We start from the raw sequence: 23,382 nt of genomic DNA, 5'->3' as shown, positions 1-23,382 counted from the left end.
GTAAATGGAAATGTTGAATGCCTCAAGTGGAAGTTTGTTTCTTCATCTTTAAATATACGAGTGCTACTACCTTTACATTGTCTATTTATCCATTGAGACGGCACGGGGAACACTCCTTTTGGCAAGTGCCTAAAATGATGACAACAGTAGCACTGGTATATAATATGATCAGTAGAGCTACCACCACACCATGCAGTGTAAGGGACAGAGCAGAGCTGCTGCACATGCCCAGTGTAGCAGCTTCTTTTACCACATTTACTTTATGTGTGGATCGGAGCCCTCAAGCATCACAATGGACCAGAGGGTATCTGCCAAGAGGAAGAGCCAGGAGCCTTACATGAAATGGGAGATTGTGAGATTAGAAAGTGCAGGATCAGTTTTATTATGTTTGTGTATTTATTATGTTTTAGCTTTTCCTAACCACTTCTCCTAATTACAGATGGAGCGCTTTTCATTCAGCCGGGGGCTGGCGATTCTATCATCACCCCCTGACAGCCACAAGCCACGCACGAGACGCTCGCACGCCCCTTGGCAACAGAGCTCCCCGTTGCCATCCATCGCCTTCCCTGCTGCCGCCACTGTTCGACGGCACCACTCGACCCCCCCCCTCCTAAACCTGCCTGTTTTCCTGAAGGGGAGATGGGCAGGTTCCAGCTGCCCAGCCGCGGAGAAACTGGGACGCTCGTGCATGTGAGACGCACATGCGTCCCAGTCTGATGGATGGGGATGGTCTGGCGAGAGATGGGCAAGAGAGGGGCTCCAACTGTAGATGTTTGAAACAGCCTATACTATAGACCACAGGTCTTCAACCTGTGGCCCTCCAGATGTTGTGAAACTACATGTCCCAGCATGCCCTGACAGTTTTGGTATGCACTTATAGGAAAAAATGTGGCAATGCATGTTGGAACATGTAGTTTCACAACATCTGGAGGGCCACAGGTTGAAGACCCATGCTATAGACCATCTGTATTACTAAATATTAATTATATTCAGGACTGTTAACGAAACTCCAATCTTTTCGCATGTACTCCAATGTGCTGCAGAATGGAAGATTTTTGATTACATTGGGAAACCCCCCTCTAAAAATCCTGCATTTGCTCTCTCTGTATATATATATATATATATATATATATATATATATATATATATATATATATATATATATATATATATATATATATATATATATAGGGTGGAAGTCTCACTAGGTAGAAGCCTCCTCAAGGTATTTGTTACCTGATATCGGTTTTCTGCGAATAGTAGGAAAGACCTCTCCATCAGATTGTGAAATTTCTTTCTATGCTTGGCCTTTAGCCTTTTCAAAGGTTGTGGAAAATCCTTACAATTAGTGGGAAAAGATCCATCTACTAAATTGTAGGATAGGTCTCCTTCCATATGTGATAGGCTTTTTGCCTCTCCAAATTTCCCTAAAAAGATTGTGAATAGCGAAAGAACCGTTTCGGGCTGTTTCGCCACTGGACCTTTTTTACCACTATTGTGGGAAGTTCTACTAAAACCAACACTTCCGTCAGCGATTGATTTTATACTGTTCTTTTTTGTGCATATGTACATAAAAAAAAACCCTGATGAAGCCTTCCTGAAAGGCGAAACGTGTTGGGTTATTTTTTTGGCATCTTGAAAGAATACGTCAATGGAATTTTAAAAAGAAAAACCTTTTAATAAAAGATTATTTTAATACTAAGTTGTACAGTATATATTAATATATGCAGTGTAAAATCACACTCTTACCAGGTGGTGGAACACAACTTAGCGTTCTCTATATCTTGGTGTCTACAGTATATATATATATCTTTGGCACCTTGATAAAGTGGCGACACCAGCCACGAAACGTTGGTTAAAACCAAGCTTGCCTTGAGTTTTTATTTCTGCGAGTGCCGCCGTCCCTACATCCTCATGTTTACTTGACCCACGACATGTGAGCTCAAGCTTGGAAGGCACCACAGTATCCACACCGCGTTCTACTGAGTATCCCTATTGGGACTGTATTGCCTATTAGAGTGCCGCCACAGCTACACTATATATATATATATATATATATATATATATATATATATATATATATATATATATATATATATATATATATATATATATATATATATATATTGCATGCAAGGGACCCGGCACTCAGGTAAACGCCACTGGAATGGATGGACAATGTACAGGAACAATGGCTGTGGTGCCTTCCTATGGAGGTCCTAGTAGATCCACCAGACAACAAAGAAAGGAAAGAGGCGGCACTCAGCAAGTAGATTGGTCCTTTACTCCAACAGTTTCGGGGTCACCCCCCATCGTCAGGGACAGACAGCATACAATTCACATATCAATTAGAAATTGCCACATATAAATACCAATACAAAGCCCGCCCCTCACACAATTACTTACTGATTGCGCTCACCTGCCGGGCACATGGGATCAACTATACACACCGAATGGACCGGAAGGTCCCCCAGTTGCAGGTGTCCCCCCCGCCCAGCAGCCGGGGAAGTAAGTTCCCTGTGCTGCGATTCCCGTGGTTAGCCGCCAGCCGGAAGTGTGCATGAGACGGAGGACAGCATATACCTGCTGCTACACATACGCCTACCACTCAATCCGCGGCCTGCCAACCACACCCGGAAATGCAGCTGAGCTTATACTTCCCCAGACGGAGCGCTTCCTGTAAACCAACAGCTGTTGGAAAAGAAAAACAAAAACACAAAACATAAATTCTAAATGGATAAAGTATTATACATTTAAGTGCTCCATATATAGACATTAATTGCTGGATATGGTGGTTCAACATATGTGCGGGCACGGAGCGAGCTGAAAACTCCACATTCCAGCCCACACACACGGCGACACCAATCTCCCAACAAGCATCATTAGAGCATGCCTGTGAATTATCAACTTACATACATGTGTATACAATACAATACAATACAATACAATACATTACATATGAATGAACCCATAGGACAAACAACACAAAGTAGGGACCATATATAGAAACCTGTCAGATTACAATTAATCAGACAGGCTCAGGTGGTGATGTTATTAGAAATACCCCCCGACCCCATAAGTTAACCCGACGGGGGGTGACCCCGAAACTGTTGGAGTAAAGGACCTATCTACTTTAAGTCTGCTGAGTGCAGCCTCTTTCCTTTCTTTATATATATATATATATATATATATATATATATATGTAATCACTCGATGCGGCACTCACGTGTCTTCACAAAATAAGACAAATGACAACTGTCTTGATCAACGTTTCGGTCCTTTTTATTCGAACCTTCCTCAGGATACAGGAAGGTTCGAATAAAAAGGACCGAAACGTTGATCAAGACAGTTGTCATTTGTCTTATTTTGTGAAGACACGTGAGTGCCGCATCGAGTGATTACATATATCTGGACCTCATCTCCTGAACGAGATCTGGGGTTTTATGAAGGCACCCGTGCAAGCTTCTACCGCTGGTCGTTTGAGTGCCGGATAATCCACGCTGTTATATATATATATATATATATATGGGGTAGGGATCAAGCGACACTCACGGACTCCATTTCTTGTGAAAAAAGTGTTTAATCGTCCAACATGTTTCGGGCGTACTGCCCGTCCTCAGGGATCAAAACCAAAGTGCCAGTGCAAAACATATATAGCCATACAATCAAAGTAAAACCCTCCCCCCTGTGCTGTGCGGCAATCCGCCCCTCTCACCTGCGTCTTCCATCAGTTATCCCTGCTTCCGTCTTGCTCACAGCGCGCGTCGCTCGGTCCGGCGCCATTAGGGAGGCTGTCACTCTGCCCAGCTTCCAGACACTCCCCATGACGTCGTCAGGCATCTCACTACGCTGCGGGCCAGTAGAGAAGCCAGGCCTCGTTCTGGAGCCGGCAGTGGGGCTTGTTGCCATGGCACCTGGGGGAACATAAACAAATAACAGTATAAGTGAAAATGTGCTCGTAAAAATACAAAACGGTGCTGTAGGAGGCTGCTGCCAGCCTATTAAGAGGCGATGTCTTCGCCAAATATTGTGTTAAAAATTATTAGTTGAAAGGCAAGGCACTGCGCAGAAAAAAAGCATAGTGTTGCCAGCATCAGGTCCAAGATCATAGACCAGGTACCCATACCCCCAAGAGGAGGGAATAGGAAAAGGATGCTCCTACAACTGGAGGCCAGGTGGATACACCTGTTGGGGACACTTTCGCCCCGAGGTCTTAATGAACAACATGGGTTGTACCTAGGGTGGCCAATCCCGGGATCGGGATCGGCGGGATCCCGGGATTTGGCCCCCAAAACGCCGGGATTTCAATCCCGGGATTGGAATTTCCAATCCCGGGATTTCGGGATTAAACTGCGCATGCGCAGTTTAATGCCGGGCAGCGTCTGAGCACTCAGACGCTGCCCGGCTTCTCCCAATCCCCGCAGTGCGCAGCGTGACGAGGTCACGCTGCGAGGTCACGCTGCGCAGGGCACAGCCGCACGTCCACGGCTGCCCGCCCGCCCAGCGCTCCCGGCCACCTGCCCGCCCACCCACCCAGCGCTGACGGCCGGCAGCACTCACGGCCGGCCACCCGCCCGCTCACCCACCCAGCGCTCACGGGGACCCAGCGGCAGCGGTCCCTGCCACCCACCCGCCCACCCGGCGGTACCTGACACCCACCCGCCCACCCAGCGGTCCCTGCCACACACCCGCCCTCCCACCCAGCGCTCCCTGCCACCCACCCGCCCTGCCACCCAGCGCTCCCTGCCACCCACCCGCCCTCCCACCCAGCGCTCCCTGCCACCCACCCGCCCTCCCACCCAGCGGTCCCTGCCACCCAGCGGTCCCTGCCACCCACCCGCCCAGCGCTTGGGCGGCCAGGGTGTTTTTTATTATTAGGGAAGCCAATCCCGGGATCCCGGGAATCCCGGGATTGAGCATTTTTCAATCCCGAATCCCGGGATTGAAAAAATGCCCCGGGATTGGCATCCCTAGTTGTACCACTATTTGTAACTAAGTTTTTATACGTATGTATATAAATAACAGGCTTCAGCAAGCTTGAAGATTCCATTCGAGTATGACATAATGTTGTAACATGGTGACCTAAGCGTGACACATGGTGGCTGAAAGTGGGCGGGGACTAACTGGTAATAAATAAACTTAAAAACAAAGTAATAGTTTAGTGCTTATTTGCACTCAATAACAACTATATATATATTAATCAGAGTCTTCCACCCACCTGGTACCACTATATGCCACGCTAATCTGCAAACTTTAAATTATTTTATCTTTTTTCAACTAATAATTTTTAACACAATATTTGGCGAAGACATCGCCTCTTAATAGGCTGGCAGCAGCCTCCTACAGCACCGTTTTGTATTTTTACGAGCACATTTTCACTTATACTGTTATTTGTTTATGTTCCCCCAGGTGCCATGGCAACAAGCCCCACTGCCGGCTCCAGAACGAGGCCTGGCTTCTCTACTGGCCCGCAGCGTAGTGAGACGCCTGACGACGTCATGGGGAGTGTCTGGAAGCTGGGCAGAGTGACAGCCTCCCTAATGGCGCCGGACCGAGCGACGCGCGCTGTGAGCAAGACGGAAGCAGGGATAACTGATGGAAGACACAGGTGAGAGGGGCGGACTGCCGCACAGCACAGGGGGGAGGGTTTTACTTTGATTGTATGGCTATATATGTTTTGCACTGGCACTTTGGTTTTGATCCCTGAGGACGGGCAGTATGCCCGAAACATGTTGGACGATTAAACACTTTTTTCACAAGAAATGGAGTCCGTGAGTGCCGCATGATCCCTACCCCATGTAATAGGACCGGAGGGTCCATGCTGGATGGCACCAGGCCAGCACATATTGAGCCTACCACTTGGGAGTGCCGGTCACCACACAGTATATATATATATATATATATATATATATATATATATATATATATATATATATATGTCCAGGAATCGGCACTCCCAATAGTTGTTGAAAACTTGAGCCGGTGCCTTCACAAAGAAGGGTATGTAGACAGGTAGGGTGCGGCACTCTCAGCATAATAAGACACACTTACAAGTGGTGTGGTCAACGTTTCAATTTTATGTGATCCTGATGACAATTTTTCACATAAAATTGAAACGTTGACCACACCACTAGTAAGTGTGCCTTATTATGCTGAGAGCGCCGCACCCTACCTGTATGTATGTATGTATGTATGTATGTATGTATGTATGTGTGTATATATATATATATATATATTTTTTTTTTTATATATATATATATATATATATATATATATATATATATATATATATATATATATATATATATTAAAATATTGTACTCATTACTCCCTGTACAAGGTCACCACATCTCGGTGCAATGACAGATGTCCCCCTGGATACAGAAAAGCCTCCAGTGGAGGATTCCATGTCTGTTGCTATGACTGTGTCCCGTGCTCTGAGGGAGAGATGTCCAATGTGACAGGTAAGGTGTACAACAGCAGACAATTGTCATGGTAAATGCAGTCAGAAACACATATTTATCAGTCTTTGTTGCAAAGGGACTCATGTTTATTCATTTAATTTATTTATTAGCAGATTTTTATGTAGTGCAGGTTATTTTAATTGTGTTTTACATATGGAAATAATGATAAAACAGTGATAAAACAGCCAATTAAAATGGTAGGAGGACATCTGAAGAAAGTCCTGCAGTTGTGAGTGGACAATGCCTGCAGATGAGAGACACAGATCTTGTGAGGAGCAAAGAGATCGGGTTGGAAGACATTTTGCGATAAGAGTAGAAATGTACATTGGTGTAGTTTGTTTTATGGCCTTGTGTGTAAGCGAATACATTTTATAATGTGTATGAATGAATACAGGTAACAGTGGAGGAACTGACAGAGAAGCTTTGCAAATGATGAACATATGGATATGGAGATTAGGAGACTATTGCAATAGTCAATGCGGGAATGATGAGAGCATGGATTAGAGTGTTAGCAGTGTCCTGTGATAGGTACGGGTGTATTTTGGGTATGTTTATTAGATGTATAGTAACAATGTTTTGTAGACAGATTGAATGCAGGGAACAAAGAATACTGTAGGTCAAAGCTAAGGATGATACTTAGGCAGCGAGCTTGTGGAGTAGGATTGATTCTCGTGTTCTCCACAGTGATAGAGATATCAGGTTGGTAAATACTATTGGTCGGTGGAAATGTAATAATTTCGTATTGGAAATATTCAGTATGAGGTGGTGAGATGACATCCAAGATGAAACATCAGAAAGGCCTTCAGAGGCACGGCCCAATACATCTGGTGACAGTATAGGCGTGTGCACATAGGGGGTGTTAGGGGTGCACAGGCACCTCCTAATGCTGGGCCCGCCCTTATAAACACCTCCCTTCCGCTAGCAACCAGCAATACCTTTCACCAACGACTTATACTTTTTAGAACTGTATTCCATAAAAAGAAGAGCCCATTATTCATTTGTGTGTGTTTTGCATTGTTACTAGTACTAGACCATTGTCATATCACTACATACCTGCGTCACCCATATCACTACACACCTGCGTCACACATATCACTACACACCTGCGTCACCCATATCACTACACACCTGCGTCACCCATATCACTACATACCTGCGTCATCCATATCACTACACACCTGCGTCACCCATATCACTACACACCTGCGTCACCCATATCACTACATACCTGCGTCATCCATATCACTACATACCTGCGTCACCCATATCACTACACACCTGCATCACCCATATCACTACACACCTGTGTCACCCATATCACTACACACCTGCGTCATCCATATCACTACACACCTGCGTCATCCATATCACTACATACCTGCGTCATCCATATCACTACACACCTGCGTCACCCATATCACTACACAACTGCGTCACCCATATCACTACACACCTGCGTCACCCATATCACTACACACCTGCGTCACCCATATCACTACATACCTGCGTCATCCATATCACTACACACCTGCGTCACCCATATCACTACATACCTGTGTCATCCATATCACTACATACCTGCGTCACCCATATCACTACATACCTGCATCACCCATATCACTACATACCTGCGTCACCCATATCACTACACACCTGCGTCACCCATATCACTACACACCTGCGTCACCCATATCGCTACACACCTGCGTCATCCATATCACTACACACCTGCGTCACCCATATCACTACACACCTGCGTCATCCATATCACTACACACCTGCATCACCCATATCACTACATACCTGCGTCACCCATATCACTACACACCTGCGTCACCCATATCACTACACAACTGCGTCACCCATATCACTACACACCTGCGTCATCCATATCACTACACACCTGCGTCATCCATATCACTACACACCTGCATCACCCATATCACTTCACACCTGCGTCACCCATATCACTACACACCTGCGTCATCCATATCACTACACACCTGCATCACCCATATCACTACATACCTGCGTCACCCATATCACTACACACCTGCGTCATCCATATCACTACATACCTGCATCACCCATATCACTACATACCTGTGTCACCCATATCACTACACACCTGCGTCACCCATATCACTACACACCTGCGTCACCCATATCACTACACACCTGCGTCACCCATATCACTACACAACTGCGTCACCCATATCACTACACACCTGTGTCACCCATATCACTACACACCTGCCTCACCCATATCACTACATACCTGCGTCACCCATATCACTACACACCTGCGTCACCCATATCACTACACAACTACGTCACCCATATCACTACACACCTGTGTCATCCATATCACTACACACCTGCCTCACCCATATCACTACATACCTGCGTCACCCATATCACTACATACCTGCGTCACCCATATCACTACACACCTGCATCATCCATATCACTACATACCTGCGTCACCCATATCACTACACACCTGCGTCACCCATATCACTACACACCTGCGTCACCCATATCACTATATACCTGTGTCATCCATATCACTACATACCTGCCTCACCCATATCACTACATACCTGCGTCACCCATATCACTACATACCTGCGTCACCCATATGACTACACACCTGCCTCACCCATATCACTACATACCTGCGTCACCCATATCACTACATACCTGCGTCACCCATATCACTACATACCTGTGTCACCCATATCACTACACACCTGCCTCACCCATATCACTACATACCTGCGTCACCCATATCACTACATACCTGCGTCACCCATATCACTACACACCTGCATCATCCATATCACTACATACCTGCGTCACCCATATCACTACACACCTGCGTCACCCATATCACTACACACCTGCGTCACCCATATCACTACATACCTGCGTCACCCATATCACTACATACCTGCGTCACCCATATCACTACATACCTGCGTCACCCATATCACTACACACCTGCGTCACCCATATCACTACACACCTGCGTCACCCATATCACTACATACCTGCATCACCCATATCACTACATACCTGCGTCATCCATATCACTACATACCTGCGCCACCCATTATCACTACACACCTGCTTCACCCATATCACTACACACCTGCGTCACCCATATCACTACACACCTGCGTCATCCATATCACTACACACCTGCATCATCCATATCACTACACACCTGCATCATCCATATCACTACATACCTGCGTCACCCATATCACTACATACCTGCGTCACCCATATCACTACACACCTGCGTCACCCATATCACTACACACCTGCGTCACCCATATCACTACACACCTGCATCACCCATATCACTACACACCTGTGTCACCCATATCACTACACACCTGCGTCACCCATATCACTACACACCTGCGTCACCCATATCACTACACACCTGCCTCACCCATATCACTACATACCTGCGTCACCCATTTCACTACACACCTGCGTCACCCATATCACTACACACCTGCGTCACCCATATCACTACACACCTGCGTCACCCATATCACTACACACCTGCCTCACCCATATCACTACATACCTGCGTCACCCATTTCACTACACACCTGCATCATCCATATCACTACACACCTGCTTCACCCATATCACTACACACCTGTGTCACCCATATCACTACACACCTGCGTCATCCATATCACTACACACCTGCCTCACCCATATCACTACATACCTGCGTCACCCATATCACTACACACCTGCGTCATCCATATCACTACACACCTGCGTCACCCATATCACTACACACCTGTGTCACCCATATCACTACACACCTGCGTCACCCATATCACTACACACCTGCGTCATCCATATCACTACACACCTGCGTCACCCATATCACTACACACCTGCGTCACCCATATCACTACACACCTGCGTCATCCATATCACTATATACCTGCGTCACCCATATCACTACATACCTGCGTCACCCATATCACTACATACCTGCGTCATCCATATCACTACACACCTGCGTCATCCATATCACTACACACCTGCCTCACCCATATCACTACATACCTGCGTCATCCATATCACTACACACCTGCGTCATCCATATCACTACACACCTGCCTCACCCATATCACTACATACCTGCGTCACCCATATCACTACACACCTGCGTCATCCATATCACTACACACCTGCGTCACCCATATCACTACACACCTGCGTCACCCATATCACTACACACCTGCGTCACCCATATCACTACACACCTGCGTCACCCATATCACTACACACCTGCGTCACCCATATCACTACACACCTGTGTCATCCATATCACTATATACCTGCGTCACCCATATCACTACATACCTGCGTCACCCATATCACTACACACCTGCGTCACCCATATCACTACACACCTGCGTCACCCATATCACTACACACCTGCGTCATCCATATCACTACATACCTGCATCACCCATATCACTACACACCTGCGTCACCCATATCACTACACACCTGCGTCACCCATATCACTACACACCTGCGCCACCCATATCACTACATACCTGCATCATCCATATCACTACACACCTGCGTCATCCATATCACTACACACCTGCGTCATCCATATCACTACACACCTGCGTCACCCATATCACTACATACCTGCATCACACATATCACTACATACCTGCGTCACCCATATCACTACACACCTGCGTCACCCATATCACTATACACCTGCGTCACCCATATCACTACACACCTGCGTCATCCATATCACTACATACCTGCATCACGCATATCACTACACACCTGCATCACCCATATCACTACACACCTGCGTCACCCATATCACTACACACCTGCGTCACCCATATCACTACACACCTGCGTCATCCATATCACTACACACCTGCGTCATCCATATCACTACACACCTGCGTCACCCATATCACTACACACCTTCGTCACCCATATCACTACACACCTGCGTCATCCATATCACTACACACCTGCACCACCCATATCACTACACACCTGCGTCACCCATATCACTACACACCTGCGTCATGCATATCACTACACACCTGCGTCACCCATATCACTACACACCTTCGTCACCCATATCACTACACACCTGCGTCATCCATATCACTACACACCTGCGTCATCCATATCACTACATACCTGCGTCACCCATATCACTACATACCTGCGTCACCCATATCACTACACACCTGCCTCATCCATATCACTACATACCTGCGTCACCCATATCACTACATACCTGCGTCACCCATATCACTACATACCTGCGTCACCCATATCACTACACACGTTCGTCACCCATATCACTACACACCTGCGTCACCCATATCACTACACACCTGCGTCACCCATATCACTACACACCTGCGTCACCCATATCACTACATACCTGCGTCACCCATATCACTACATACCTGCGTCATCCATATCACTACACACCTGCGTCATCCATATCACTACACACCTGCGTCATCCATATCACTACACACCTGCGTCACCCATATCACTACATACCTGCGTCATCCATATCACTACATACCTGCGTCACCCATATCACTACACACCTGCGTCATCCATATCACTACACACCTGCGTCACCCATATCACTACACACCTGCGTCACCCATATCACTACACACCTGCGTCATCCATATCACTACACACCTGCGTCATCCATATCACTACATACCTGCGTCATCCATATCACTACATACCTGCGTCATCCATATCACTACACACCTGCGTCACCCATATCACTACACACCTGCGTCACCCATATCACTACACACATGCATCACCCATATCACTACACACCTGCGTCATCCATATCACTACACACCTGCGTCATCCATATCACTACACACCTGCGTCACCCATATCACTACACACCTGCGTCATCCATATCACTACACACCTGCGTCACCCATATCACTACACACCTGCGTCACCCATATCACTACACACCTGCGTCATCCATATCACTACACACCTGCGTCATCCATATCACTACACACCTGCGTCATCCATATCACTACACACCTGCGTCACCCATATCACTACACACCTGCGTCACCCATATCACTACACACCTGCGTCACCCATATCACTACACACCTGCGTCATCCATATCACTACAACCTGCGTCATCCATATCACTACATACCTGCGTCATCCATATCACTACAACCTGCGTCATCCATATCACTACACACCTGTGTCACCCATATCACTACACACCTGCGTCACCCATATCACTACACACCTGCGTCATCCATATCACTACATACCTGCCTCACCCATATCACTACACACCTGCGTCACCCATATCACTACACACCTGCGTCACCCATATCACTACACACCTGCGTCATCCATATCACTACAACCTGCGTCATCCATATCACTACATACCTGCGTCATCCATATCACTACAACCTGCGTCATCCATATCACTACACACCTGTGTCACCCATATCACTACACACCTGCGTCACCCATATCACTACACACCTGCGTCATCCATATCACTACATATCTGCGTCACACATATCACTACATACCTGCGTCACACATATCACTACATACCTGCGTCACACATGTCACTACACACCTGCGTCACCCATATCACTACACACCTGCGTCACCCATATCACTACACACCTGCGTCATCCATATCACTACATACCTGCGTCACCCATATCACTACACACCTGCGTCACCCATATCACTACACACCTGCGTCATCCATATCACTACACACCTGCGTCACCCATATCACTACACACCTGCGTCACCCATATCACTACACACCTGCGTCATCCATATCACTACATACCTGCCTCACCCATATCACTACACACCTGCGTCACCCATATCACTACACACCTGCGTCACCCATATCACTACACACCTGCGTCATCCATATCACTACAACCTGCGTCATCCATATCACTACATACCTGCGTCATCCATATCACTACAACCTGCGTCATCCATATCACTACACACCTGTGTCACCCATATCACTACACACCTGCGTCACCCATATCACTACACACCTGCGTCATCCATATCACTACATACCTGCGTCACCCATATCACTTCATACCTGCGTCACCCATATCACTACACACCTGTGTCATCCATATCACTACACACCTGCGTCACCCATATCACTACACACCTGCGTCATCCATATCACTACATATCTGCGTCACACATATCACTACATACCTGCGTCACACATATCACTACATACCTGCGTCACACATGTCACTACACACCTGCGTCACCCATATCACTACACACCTGCGTCACCCATATCACTACACACCTGCGTCATCCATATCACTACACACCTGCGTCATCCATATCACTACACACCTGCGTGACCCATATCACTACACACCTGCGTCATCCATATCACTACACACCTGCGTCATCCATATCACTACACACCTGCGTGACCCATATCACTACACACCTGCGTCATCCATATCACTACATACCTGCATCACCCATATCACTACATACCTGCGTCACCCATATCACTACACACCTGCGTCACCCATATCACTACACACCTGCGTCACCCATATCACTACACACCTGCGTCATCCATATAACTACACACCTGCGTCACCCATATCACTACACACCTGCGTCACCCATATCACTACACACCTGCGTCACCCATATCACTACACACCTGCGTCACCCATATCACTACACACCTGCGTCATCCATATCACTACACACCTGCGTCACCCATATCACTACACACCTGCGTCACCCATATCACTACATACCTGCGTCATCCATATCACTACACACCTGCATCACCCATATCACAACACACCTGCGTCACCCATATCACTACACACCTGCGTCACCCATATCACTACATACCTGAGTCATCCATATCACTACACACCTGCGTCACCCATATCACTACATACCTGCGTCATCCATATCACTACACACCTGCGTCACCCATATCACTACACACCTGCGTCATCCATATCACAACACACCTGCGTCATCCATATCACTACACACCTGCGTCACCCATATCACTACACACCTGCGTCACCCATATCACTACATACCTGTGTCACCCATATCACTACATACCTGCGTCACCCATATCACTACACACCTGCGTCACCCGTATCACTACACACCTGCGTCACCCATATCACTACATACCTGCGTCATCCATATCACTACACACCTGCGTCACCCATATCACTACATACCTGCGTCATCCATATCACTACATACCTGCGTCATCCATATAACTACACACCTGCGTCACCCATATCACTACACACCTGCGTCATCCATATCACTACACACCTGCGTCACCCATATCACTACATACCTGCGTCATCCATATCACTACATACCTGCGTCATCCATATCACTACATACCTGCGTCATCCATATCACTACACACCTGCGTCACCCATATCACTATATACCTGCGTCATCCATATCACTACATACCTGCGTCATCCATATCACTACATACCTGCGTCACCCATATCACTACACACCTGCGTCACCCATATCACTACACACCTGCACCACCCATATCACTACACACCTGCGTCACCCATATCACTACACACCTGCGTCACCCATATCACTACACACCTGCGTCACCTATATCACTACATACCTGCACCACCCATATCACTACACACCTGCGTCACCCATATCACTACACACCTGCGTCATCCATATCACTACATACCTGCGTCATCCATATCACTACATACCTGCGTCATCCATATCACTACACACCTGCGTCACCCATATCATTACATACCTGCGTCACCCAAATCACTACACACCTGCGTCACCCATATCACTACACACCTGCGTCACCCATATCACTACACACCTGCGTCGCTGAGAGACTTTTATATTGTAGTGAGTGCCAATAGATGAAGGTATACACGGCTGATTGGCGGTGTTAGACGCACCCAATGGGTGTTGTTAGACATGCACAATAGGTGGTGAACCCCTAATAAAATGTGCTGCGCACGCCTATGGGTGACAGGTCTGGGGAGTATAGGTAGATTCAAATATCATCCATGTCCAGATTATTCCAAAAAAACCATAAGAGCTGATTAGTTTGCGATGATATGTGGCATAGACTCAGAAAGAGCAGAAGGCCCAATACTGACAGTGCAGCGGAACTATCTGGTACAATATATGGACTTATTAAACTTGTATAAATGTGTGAATACTGGACGTGAGCTGCAGACAGAATTCTAGTAAAACAGCTATTACAGCAAGGAATACATATGAAAAACATAAATACAGATGAAGCCGGTCTATTACCATGCACCAGGTCCACCGGCCACCAGGAATGGGGGGGCACGCGCTACATTCTCTTTACCGCTCTGCACCGAAGCCCCAGGTGAGGTGAGGTACTCTACACCCAGCATAGCAGTGGACCATGCAAGTAAGTGAGACGCCCGCATGTCCCTGCCGTAGGCCAGCTTTGTCAGATACTGTGGTATGGTGGGCTGGCAGGCTGGCTGAGAGTGGCTCCATCTTTAAATACCAAACTGAGAACCAAAATGATTTTTATTTTGGGTCAAATACATCCAAACACAACCGCAGGGTAATGACCTCAGTACTGCAATTACTGCATCAATCATGTTATATAGACAGCACACTCTCCTATAGCCAGAAAAATAGATGGATCATTTAGGTTTTGATTTACTATGGAAGTTTAAGAATTGATCATTTTAAAAATAATCAGCCATACAGCTAACATATAGGGCAGGATATAATGCATTGCGATTCTGGCATTTATCAGGATGCCCTACCAACTTGGAGGATTTCTTAAAGTGGCAATTACTGACAAGGCAAAACCATGCCATGTGAATGACTGCCCCTTTAAAATGACACCAATATCATCCATCAATGCCACCAGATTTGCTCCGCGTGATATCCCACCCATTTTTCTTAATTTAATTTCAGACAGCGAAACCTGCCATAGATGTCCTGAGGACGAGTGGCCAGATGAGAGAAGAGTGAGATGTGTTCCTAAGACGTACGACTTCCTCTCGTATGAGCAGGACACTGTGGTGCTAATATCTTCAGTAACAGCTTTATCTTTCTCTGCCGTAACGTTATTTATATTGGGGAACTTTATTTATTACTGGGACACCCCAATTGTGAAAGCCAATAACCGGGCTGTGAGCATCATTCTCCTGGTCTCCATCTTGCTGAGCTTCCTCTGTGTGTTCTTGTTCCTTGGCCGGCCGGTGGATATAACCTGCAGGCTGAGACAGATGTCATTTGGGATCTTCTTCTCCACAGCTGTCTCTTCTGTACTGGCCAAGACTGTCACTGTCTGCATTGCCTTCAAAGCCACCAAACCCGGCAGTACCTGGAGGAAGTGGGTCACACTCAAAGTGTCTAATTATGTGGTCATTGTGTGCTCCTCTGTCCAAGCTCTGATCTGTGGTGTCTGGCTGTCTATGTCTCCTCCCTACCAGGAGTATGACCATTACACCTACCAGGGAATGATCATCATTCAGTGCAATGAGGGGTCAGTGATTGGGTTTTACTCTATGTTGGGGTACATGGGGATCCTGGCAGCTCTGAGCCTTGTTCTGGCTTTCATGGTGAGGACATTACCAGACAGCTTTAATGAGGCCAAGAACATCACCTTCAGCATGCTGGTGTTCTGCCGTGTGTGGGGTGCAATGATCCCGGCCTATCTGAGCACCAAAGGGAAAGACGCGGTGGCTGTGGAGATATTTGCCATACTGGCCTCATGTGCTGGGGTTCTGGGCTGTATATTTCTCCCAAAGCTGTATATCCTGCTTATAAAGCCTGAACTGAACTCCAGAAAAATAATGCTGGAGAAGACCAAACTATAACATGTTTCCGAGTGTCCTGTAGAGCACTGCAGTGGCTTTATATTACCTGAATATTGTTTAATTACATCAAGTTGTATTATAATATACTAGTCTAAGTGGTATCATGGTTACAGCATAGGGCAATGCTAATTATACTATTATTATTTTATCTTATATATACTGTACAACTAATCTGCTAGTATGTATTATTCTGTGCATCAAACATGTTACTGTAACATAAGGATGCAATACAAATGACAGATAAATACAATGTGTGTCTTGTCTGATCTCAGTGGAAATGGAAAGTCTACTGTACCTGTACCATTTAGATTATATTGACTACTTCACAAGGCTTCATTAACACATTGGGGCGTATTCAATGAGCCTGATTCGCCATGTTTTTATGGCGAATTTGTGCTGTTTGGCAAATTTCTGACTAAAACGGTGAATCACCCTATTCAATGACCACATGGCGAATACATTTCAAGGTTTTTTTCGCCATGATTCACCGAGTAGCAATCGCTATCTTTTTATGGTGAAGTGGAATGTGAACTTTTAAAATAAAGTGTTTTGTTTTTTACATTTGGTGTCAAAAAATCAGGAATTTTATTCTGAGGAGGGGCATGCTATTTTTATTCATGTGCTGTAAGCACATGAATATATATTTAATTTAAAAAAAAAATATATATATATATATTTTTTTTTACACAGCAGCCAGCAGGGGGCGCCGGAGCCGAGCCGCTCATTACATATTCATATATTCACTGCACCCGATCGTTACGATCGTGTGTAGTGAATATACGCTCCCCTGCTGGCACCCCCGGGGGGCAGCCTGTGCTGCCTGGCACCCGGGGAGCCCACCTAACCCCCACAAACGTTCTGGGCTAGGCAGAGAGACTACCATCTCTCTGCCTGGCACCGTCCTCAGGCTCCCTGCGGCAATCGCCGCAGAAGCTCATATTCGCCTGTCAGGGGCAGCGAGCCCCTGACACGTTGAATACCGGAGCCCGCCGGCTCCGGAACGTGGCGTATGTGCAGCGAATCCTAAAAAGGATTCGCTGCACCTCGCAGGTATTCTCATTGAATACCGCCCATTGGCACAATTACTGGAGGCAAAAGCACCAAATACATTGGTGGAATTTCTAAGCCAAATATGCCTATAAAAGGCGTATACGTATAATTAAATATGACTATTTTAGGCGTATTCATATTTTCAGCATTTACTATGCCAAAAATATGACAAGTCGTATTCATGGCACATTAGTATTCGAATATGACTAGGAATCACCATTCTTCTTTACTTATTTACTAAGCAGCCGTATGCAATATACTGTACGGACTCTTTTTAGTGGGATACGGCAGTGAAAATATGCCTGGAAAATACACTTCATTTTCCAGGCATATTTGGCAGAAACCTGCACGGACTAGTCATATCCGCAGAGGCTTCAGTGTAAAAAAAAATGAAAAAAAAAAACAAGGTACTTGTTTCCTAGCACGGCCACAATCTTCTTGGTCGTGTGCCTTAACTTTAAGGCACACGATGCCCCCGATGGACCCGATTTTCTTTAAAATCAGGTCCATTTTACCGTCAAATGGAAAATCGGGTCCATCGCGTCGGTCGTGTGCCTTTAATAAGGCACACGACGCGACCGACGCGATGGACCCGATTCTCCATAGGCTTCAATGTTAAAAATATTTTAACATTGAAGCCTATGGAGAAATCGCGTCCATCGGGTCCATCGCGTCGGTCGTGTCGTGTGCCTTAACATGGCACACGACGCGACCGACGCGATGGACCCGATTTCTCCATAGGCTTCAATGTTAAAATATTTTTAACATTGAAATCGCGTCGGTCGTGTCGGTCTTGTGCCATTATAATGGCACAAGATAAGATGGACTTGATTAAGTCCATCTTAACATAGTAATCAATGGGAAATGGGCCAATATGGGCCATTTCTCATTGTATATGGCCCCGTCATGCCCCCCCATTGTAAACGCCACCCCACTATCGACGCCAACCCGAAGCGTGGCGAGCGCAGCGAGCCCGCGAGGGGCGGCGGTGCGCGTCCTCCGACCTTTTCATTCCCCTACTATCCACGTTGGCGTGGAGGTGAGAATAGAATAGTGTGGCGAGCGCAGCGAGCCACCGAGCCCGAAGCGTGGCGAGCGCAGCGAGCCCCGCGAGGGGACGCGTATAACTTCACAGGTATACGCGTCCCCTCGCGGGGCACGCTGCGCTCGCCACGCTTCGGGCTCGGTGGCTCGCTACGCTCGCCACACTATTCTATTCCCGACTCCACGCCGACGTGGATAGTAGGGGAATGAAAAGGTCGGAGGACGCGCACCGCCGCCCCTCACGGGCTCGCTGCGCTCGCCACGCTTCGGGTTGGCGTCTATCGTGGGGTGCGGTGTACGCTATTAAATTTCGGGGGGGTTGGGAATATTTTACATTGAATGCAATGTAAAATCGGGTCCCAGGAACCCGATTTACATAAAAAAAAAAAAAAAAAAATCGGGTCCAAAATCGGTCGGTCGCGTCGATCGCATCGCATGCGACCAAATCGCATGCGATGCGATCGACCCGATTTTTCCGACACGACCACCCCGATGTCAATCGGTGTGGCCGTGCTAGGAAACAAGTACCAAAAACAACAACATTGTGGAGTCCCTACCCCCCCGCCACCCACCCCCCCCCCCCCCTTCCCCACAGGCATTACCAGCCCCAGGCTCAAACAGCTGGTCCTGGTTTAAAAAATAAAATCAGGGAACATTTTAAGTAGGGGTTCCCTGTATTTTTTAAAACATCACGCCATCCAGACCCCGCATGGCACAAGAGTACACACCACCACTGTCACCTGTCGATGACAGCGTGAGAGCATGCACACTACCAGCATGGGGAACAACAGCGGAGGTGAGTGCCAGGGCAGGAGACACGCTGATATAGGTCTTAGGGCTAGGCACAGCACAGGGGAACCGGGTAGCAGCCATGGTGATCGTGAAAGAGGTATAGCAATCAGCAATAATACATAAGAAGTCAGAGTTCCTGTCAACTGAGATCATGGCACCAAACAACCGGTCTGCTCAACTTTTCCGAATAGTGGAAATGCTTTGCAAGCCAGCATGCCTGCAGCCTGATGAAACACTCTCCCAGGCAAGATGTAATGAGTTTGGAAAATTATTTTTAGATAAAATATCAGACATCAGTAATGGAATCTCTACAGTGCCACAGATGAGTGCCAAACTAACAAGCCTGACAATGTAAGCCACCTATCCTCATGGACCAACTTTTTATGACCCAATGGACATAAAGGACATTGCTGAAATTGCCCAGATTTTGCATCCCACTTCCTGTGATCTGGACCCTGCCCCAACCAAGCTCCTAATAGGGTGTATGGATAAATTGTTCAATGCTCATTGCAGACAGGAATTTTTCCTCAACGCCTTAAAGGAAGCGAATATTATACTTCTTCTTAAAAGAGAAAAGAGTTGTACTTCTCCACAAGGGAGGGGTACGGGGTGGGTGGCGCTGTGACCTGTGTCGAGTCACTAGCAGCTGCTGGTTTATGTTGGGGTTATCAAGCCCGAACTATATAGTTGCACAAAAAAAAGGGGGGGGGGTAGCAGCGCTGGTTAGAATAAATATGATTAATTTAAAATAACATAAAAACAGTGAAGATTGGACTGATTGTACAGTTTAAAATAAATACAATTTATTATATGGTGAGACCAAAATATGCTGGTAAAACACAAGGGGTAGGTCCTGGGCAATGAATAGCAGTGTGGGACTGTCCGTTCCTATTACGCCTGGAAATGAAGTCATAAAGTGCAAAATGCAGTAAACGAAATGGGGTTACCGTCCACCTGTAGACACGTAGTAGGGGTGTAATATTTCTCTCCCTGGGACTCAAGGCCCGAGTTGGAATGTGGGCCGAGTCACCGTCCGGAGTAGGGGAGACACCCAGAGCTGGAACTCCCAAAGATGGTACTGGGGTCTTTCAAGGTGTAGTTTGGTGTCCACGGTTAGGTAAGTCCCAAATAGAGTCCATGGCTGGTCTGTGAACGTGGACTCTTCTTCTGCTGCAACCTCCACAACACTAGAACAGTTGGAATCAAGGAAGCCAGCAGGGCACTCACATGTAAAGATATCCTCGTTTAAACCAGACAAGCAGATTCCTCCATTTTCACATGGGTTGGGTTCACAGACATCTCCTCTGCTGCTGGACTGTGAAATAGGACCCAACAATGAGCGCTGGTTCTTGCCGCAGACTGCTGCTTTTTTGAGGTCCTAACCCACAGGCATCTGGTATCCTGCTCCTGTCCGTCTCCCAGCTGCTCCCCGGACGCTGTTCTCCTCCCAGCCGTCCCTCACTGCTATTTATTCCCCAGGACCTACCCCTTGTGTTTTACCAGCATATTTTGGTCTCACCATATAATAAATTGTATTTATTTTAAACTGTGCAATCAGTCCAATCTTCACTGTTTTTATGTTATTTTAAATTAATCATATTTATTCTAACCAGCGCTGCTACCCCCCCCCCCTTTTTTTTGTACTTCTTCTTAAAAACCTAATTTAGATCCAGACTGCATGACCAACTACCGACCAGTATCAAACCTTCCTTTTCTAGGAAAAGTAATTGAAAAAAGTGGTTGGAAACCTGCTTGATAACTCATGATAGGTATGATCCTCCATTCCAATCATGATTGGAACCTCCCTGGTATATGTGCTAAACGATCTTCTGATGGCAAGAGACAGAGGTTGTTGCATGCAGGGGGCATGCGTGGTGGTTTCCGGGCCTGCAGAATCTCCCGGCTTTTCGCTCCCCCTCAGTCTCCTCCGCCGGGTGCTCAGCAACAAGTCATGCCGGGGGACAACGCGACCGCGTGCCGCTTTCAGTGGAAGCTCCCACAGGAAGCCCAGCAATGGGGGAAGCTGCAGGGTGGCATTAGCAGAGGGCTCTTCCCGGTCTGGTCAGTGCGCCAGCCCACTGCTGTTTGTACTTAGATGGAGGGCTGGTCCTGTGCTCTTGTCAGGATTGATCACCTGGGACTGCCCTTGGACCCCCTTGCCGGTGATAGCTTCTGCTCAGAGCTATAAGACTGCATGCCTTCCTGTTTGCAGCTACTTCCAGTCCCTGCTGGTTCCTTGTGCCTCCAGATTTTTAAAATTCCTGAGGAGCCCTGCAATGTCTCTCAGGTATTGTAAGTTCCCCATTTGGGACCTTGTTGCATTTACTATTCTTGCTTATTTCTTCCAGCCTTCCAAGGGCCAGTCAGTTTATTGTTATTCCTCTTTTACTTTCAGGGTGGCCGCAATTCAATGCATTACTTCCGTTCCGTGGTGTTTGGGTATTTACCCTTTAACGTTGTTCTCAGTGTTTTTCTGTGTTGTTCATACCGTTTGTAGTGTGCTTTTTTGGTGATCTCATGATTTATCAACAGAGTCAGAGTAGGACTCGCCGTGGCCATCCTCAACACTGGTCACAGCTCTGGGTTCACACCAAAAACCCATAAAGGAGGTGACTGTTCAATCTTAATCCTTCTGGATCTCTCTGCAGCATTTGATACTGTGGACCATGGGCTTCTGATTGAGCACCTGAAAAGTTTCTGTGGACTAGATGGCACAGTACTAAGCTGGTTCAAATCATTTCTCGCTGGCAGATCACAGAGAGTGTCATCTGGAGTATACTCATCTTTATCTTCCGTGCCATTGCCATGCGGTGTCCCACAAAGTTCTATACTATCCCCCATGCTTTTTGCAGTGTACATGCTGTCACTGGGTGAAATAATCAGGCGCCATAGCCTTGTCTACCACTGCTATGCAGATGACACACAGCTGTACTTGTCCTTTGCTCCCGGCACTGTAAACCCAATAGCAACCCTAAATGGCTGTCTAGCTGAGCTCCAGGAATGGATGATGCCAGTTGGCTGAGACTGAATCCTGA

General features: G+C 46.9%; 1 protein-coding gene across 1 annotated transcript; it reads left to right on the top strand.

Moving 5' to 3' along the window:
- Positions 1 to 292: 292 nt before the first annotated feature.
- On the top strand, positions 293 to 17,461 carry LOC146032916 (vomeronasal type-2 receptor 26-like). Its single transcript, XM_083158522.1, has 4 exons — positions 293 to 365; positions 5,410 to 5,608; positions 6,385 to 6,464; positions 16,554 to 17,461. Exons 1-4 carry the CDS (start codon positions 293 to 295, stop codon positions 17,459 to 17,461), a joined length of 1,260 nt encoding a protein of 419 aa, XP_083014648.1.
- The last annotated feature ends 5,921 nt before the right edge of the window (positions 17,462 to 23,382 follow it).

The sequence above is a fragment of the Crinia signifera genome, chromosome 1 (genome assembly GCF_055691185.1).
Source record: "Crinia signifera chromosome 1, ASM5569118v1, whole genome shotgun sequence".
Taxonomy (NCBI): Eukaryota; Metazoa; Chordata; class Amphibia; order Anura; family Myobatrachidae; genus Crinia; species Crinia signifera.
This window is presented reverse-complemented; position numbering and strand designations above follow the sequence as displayed.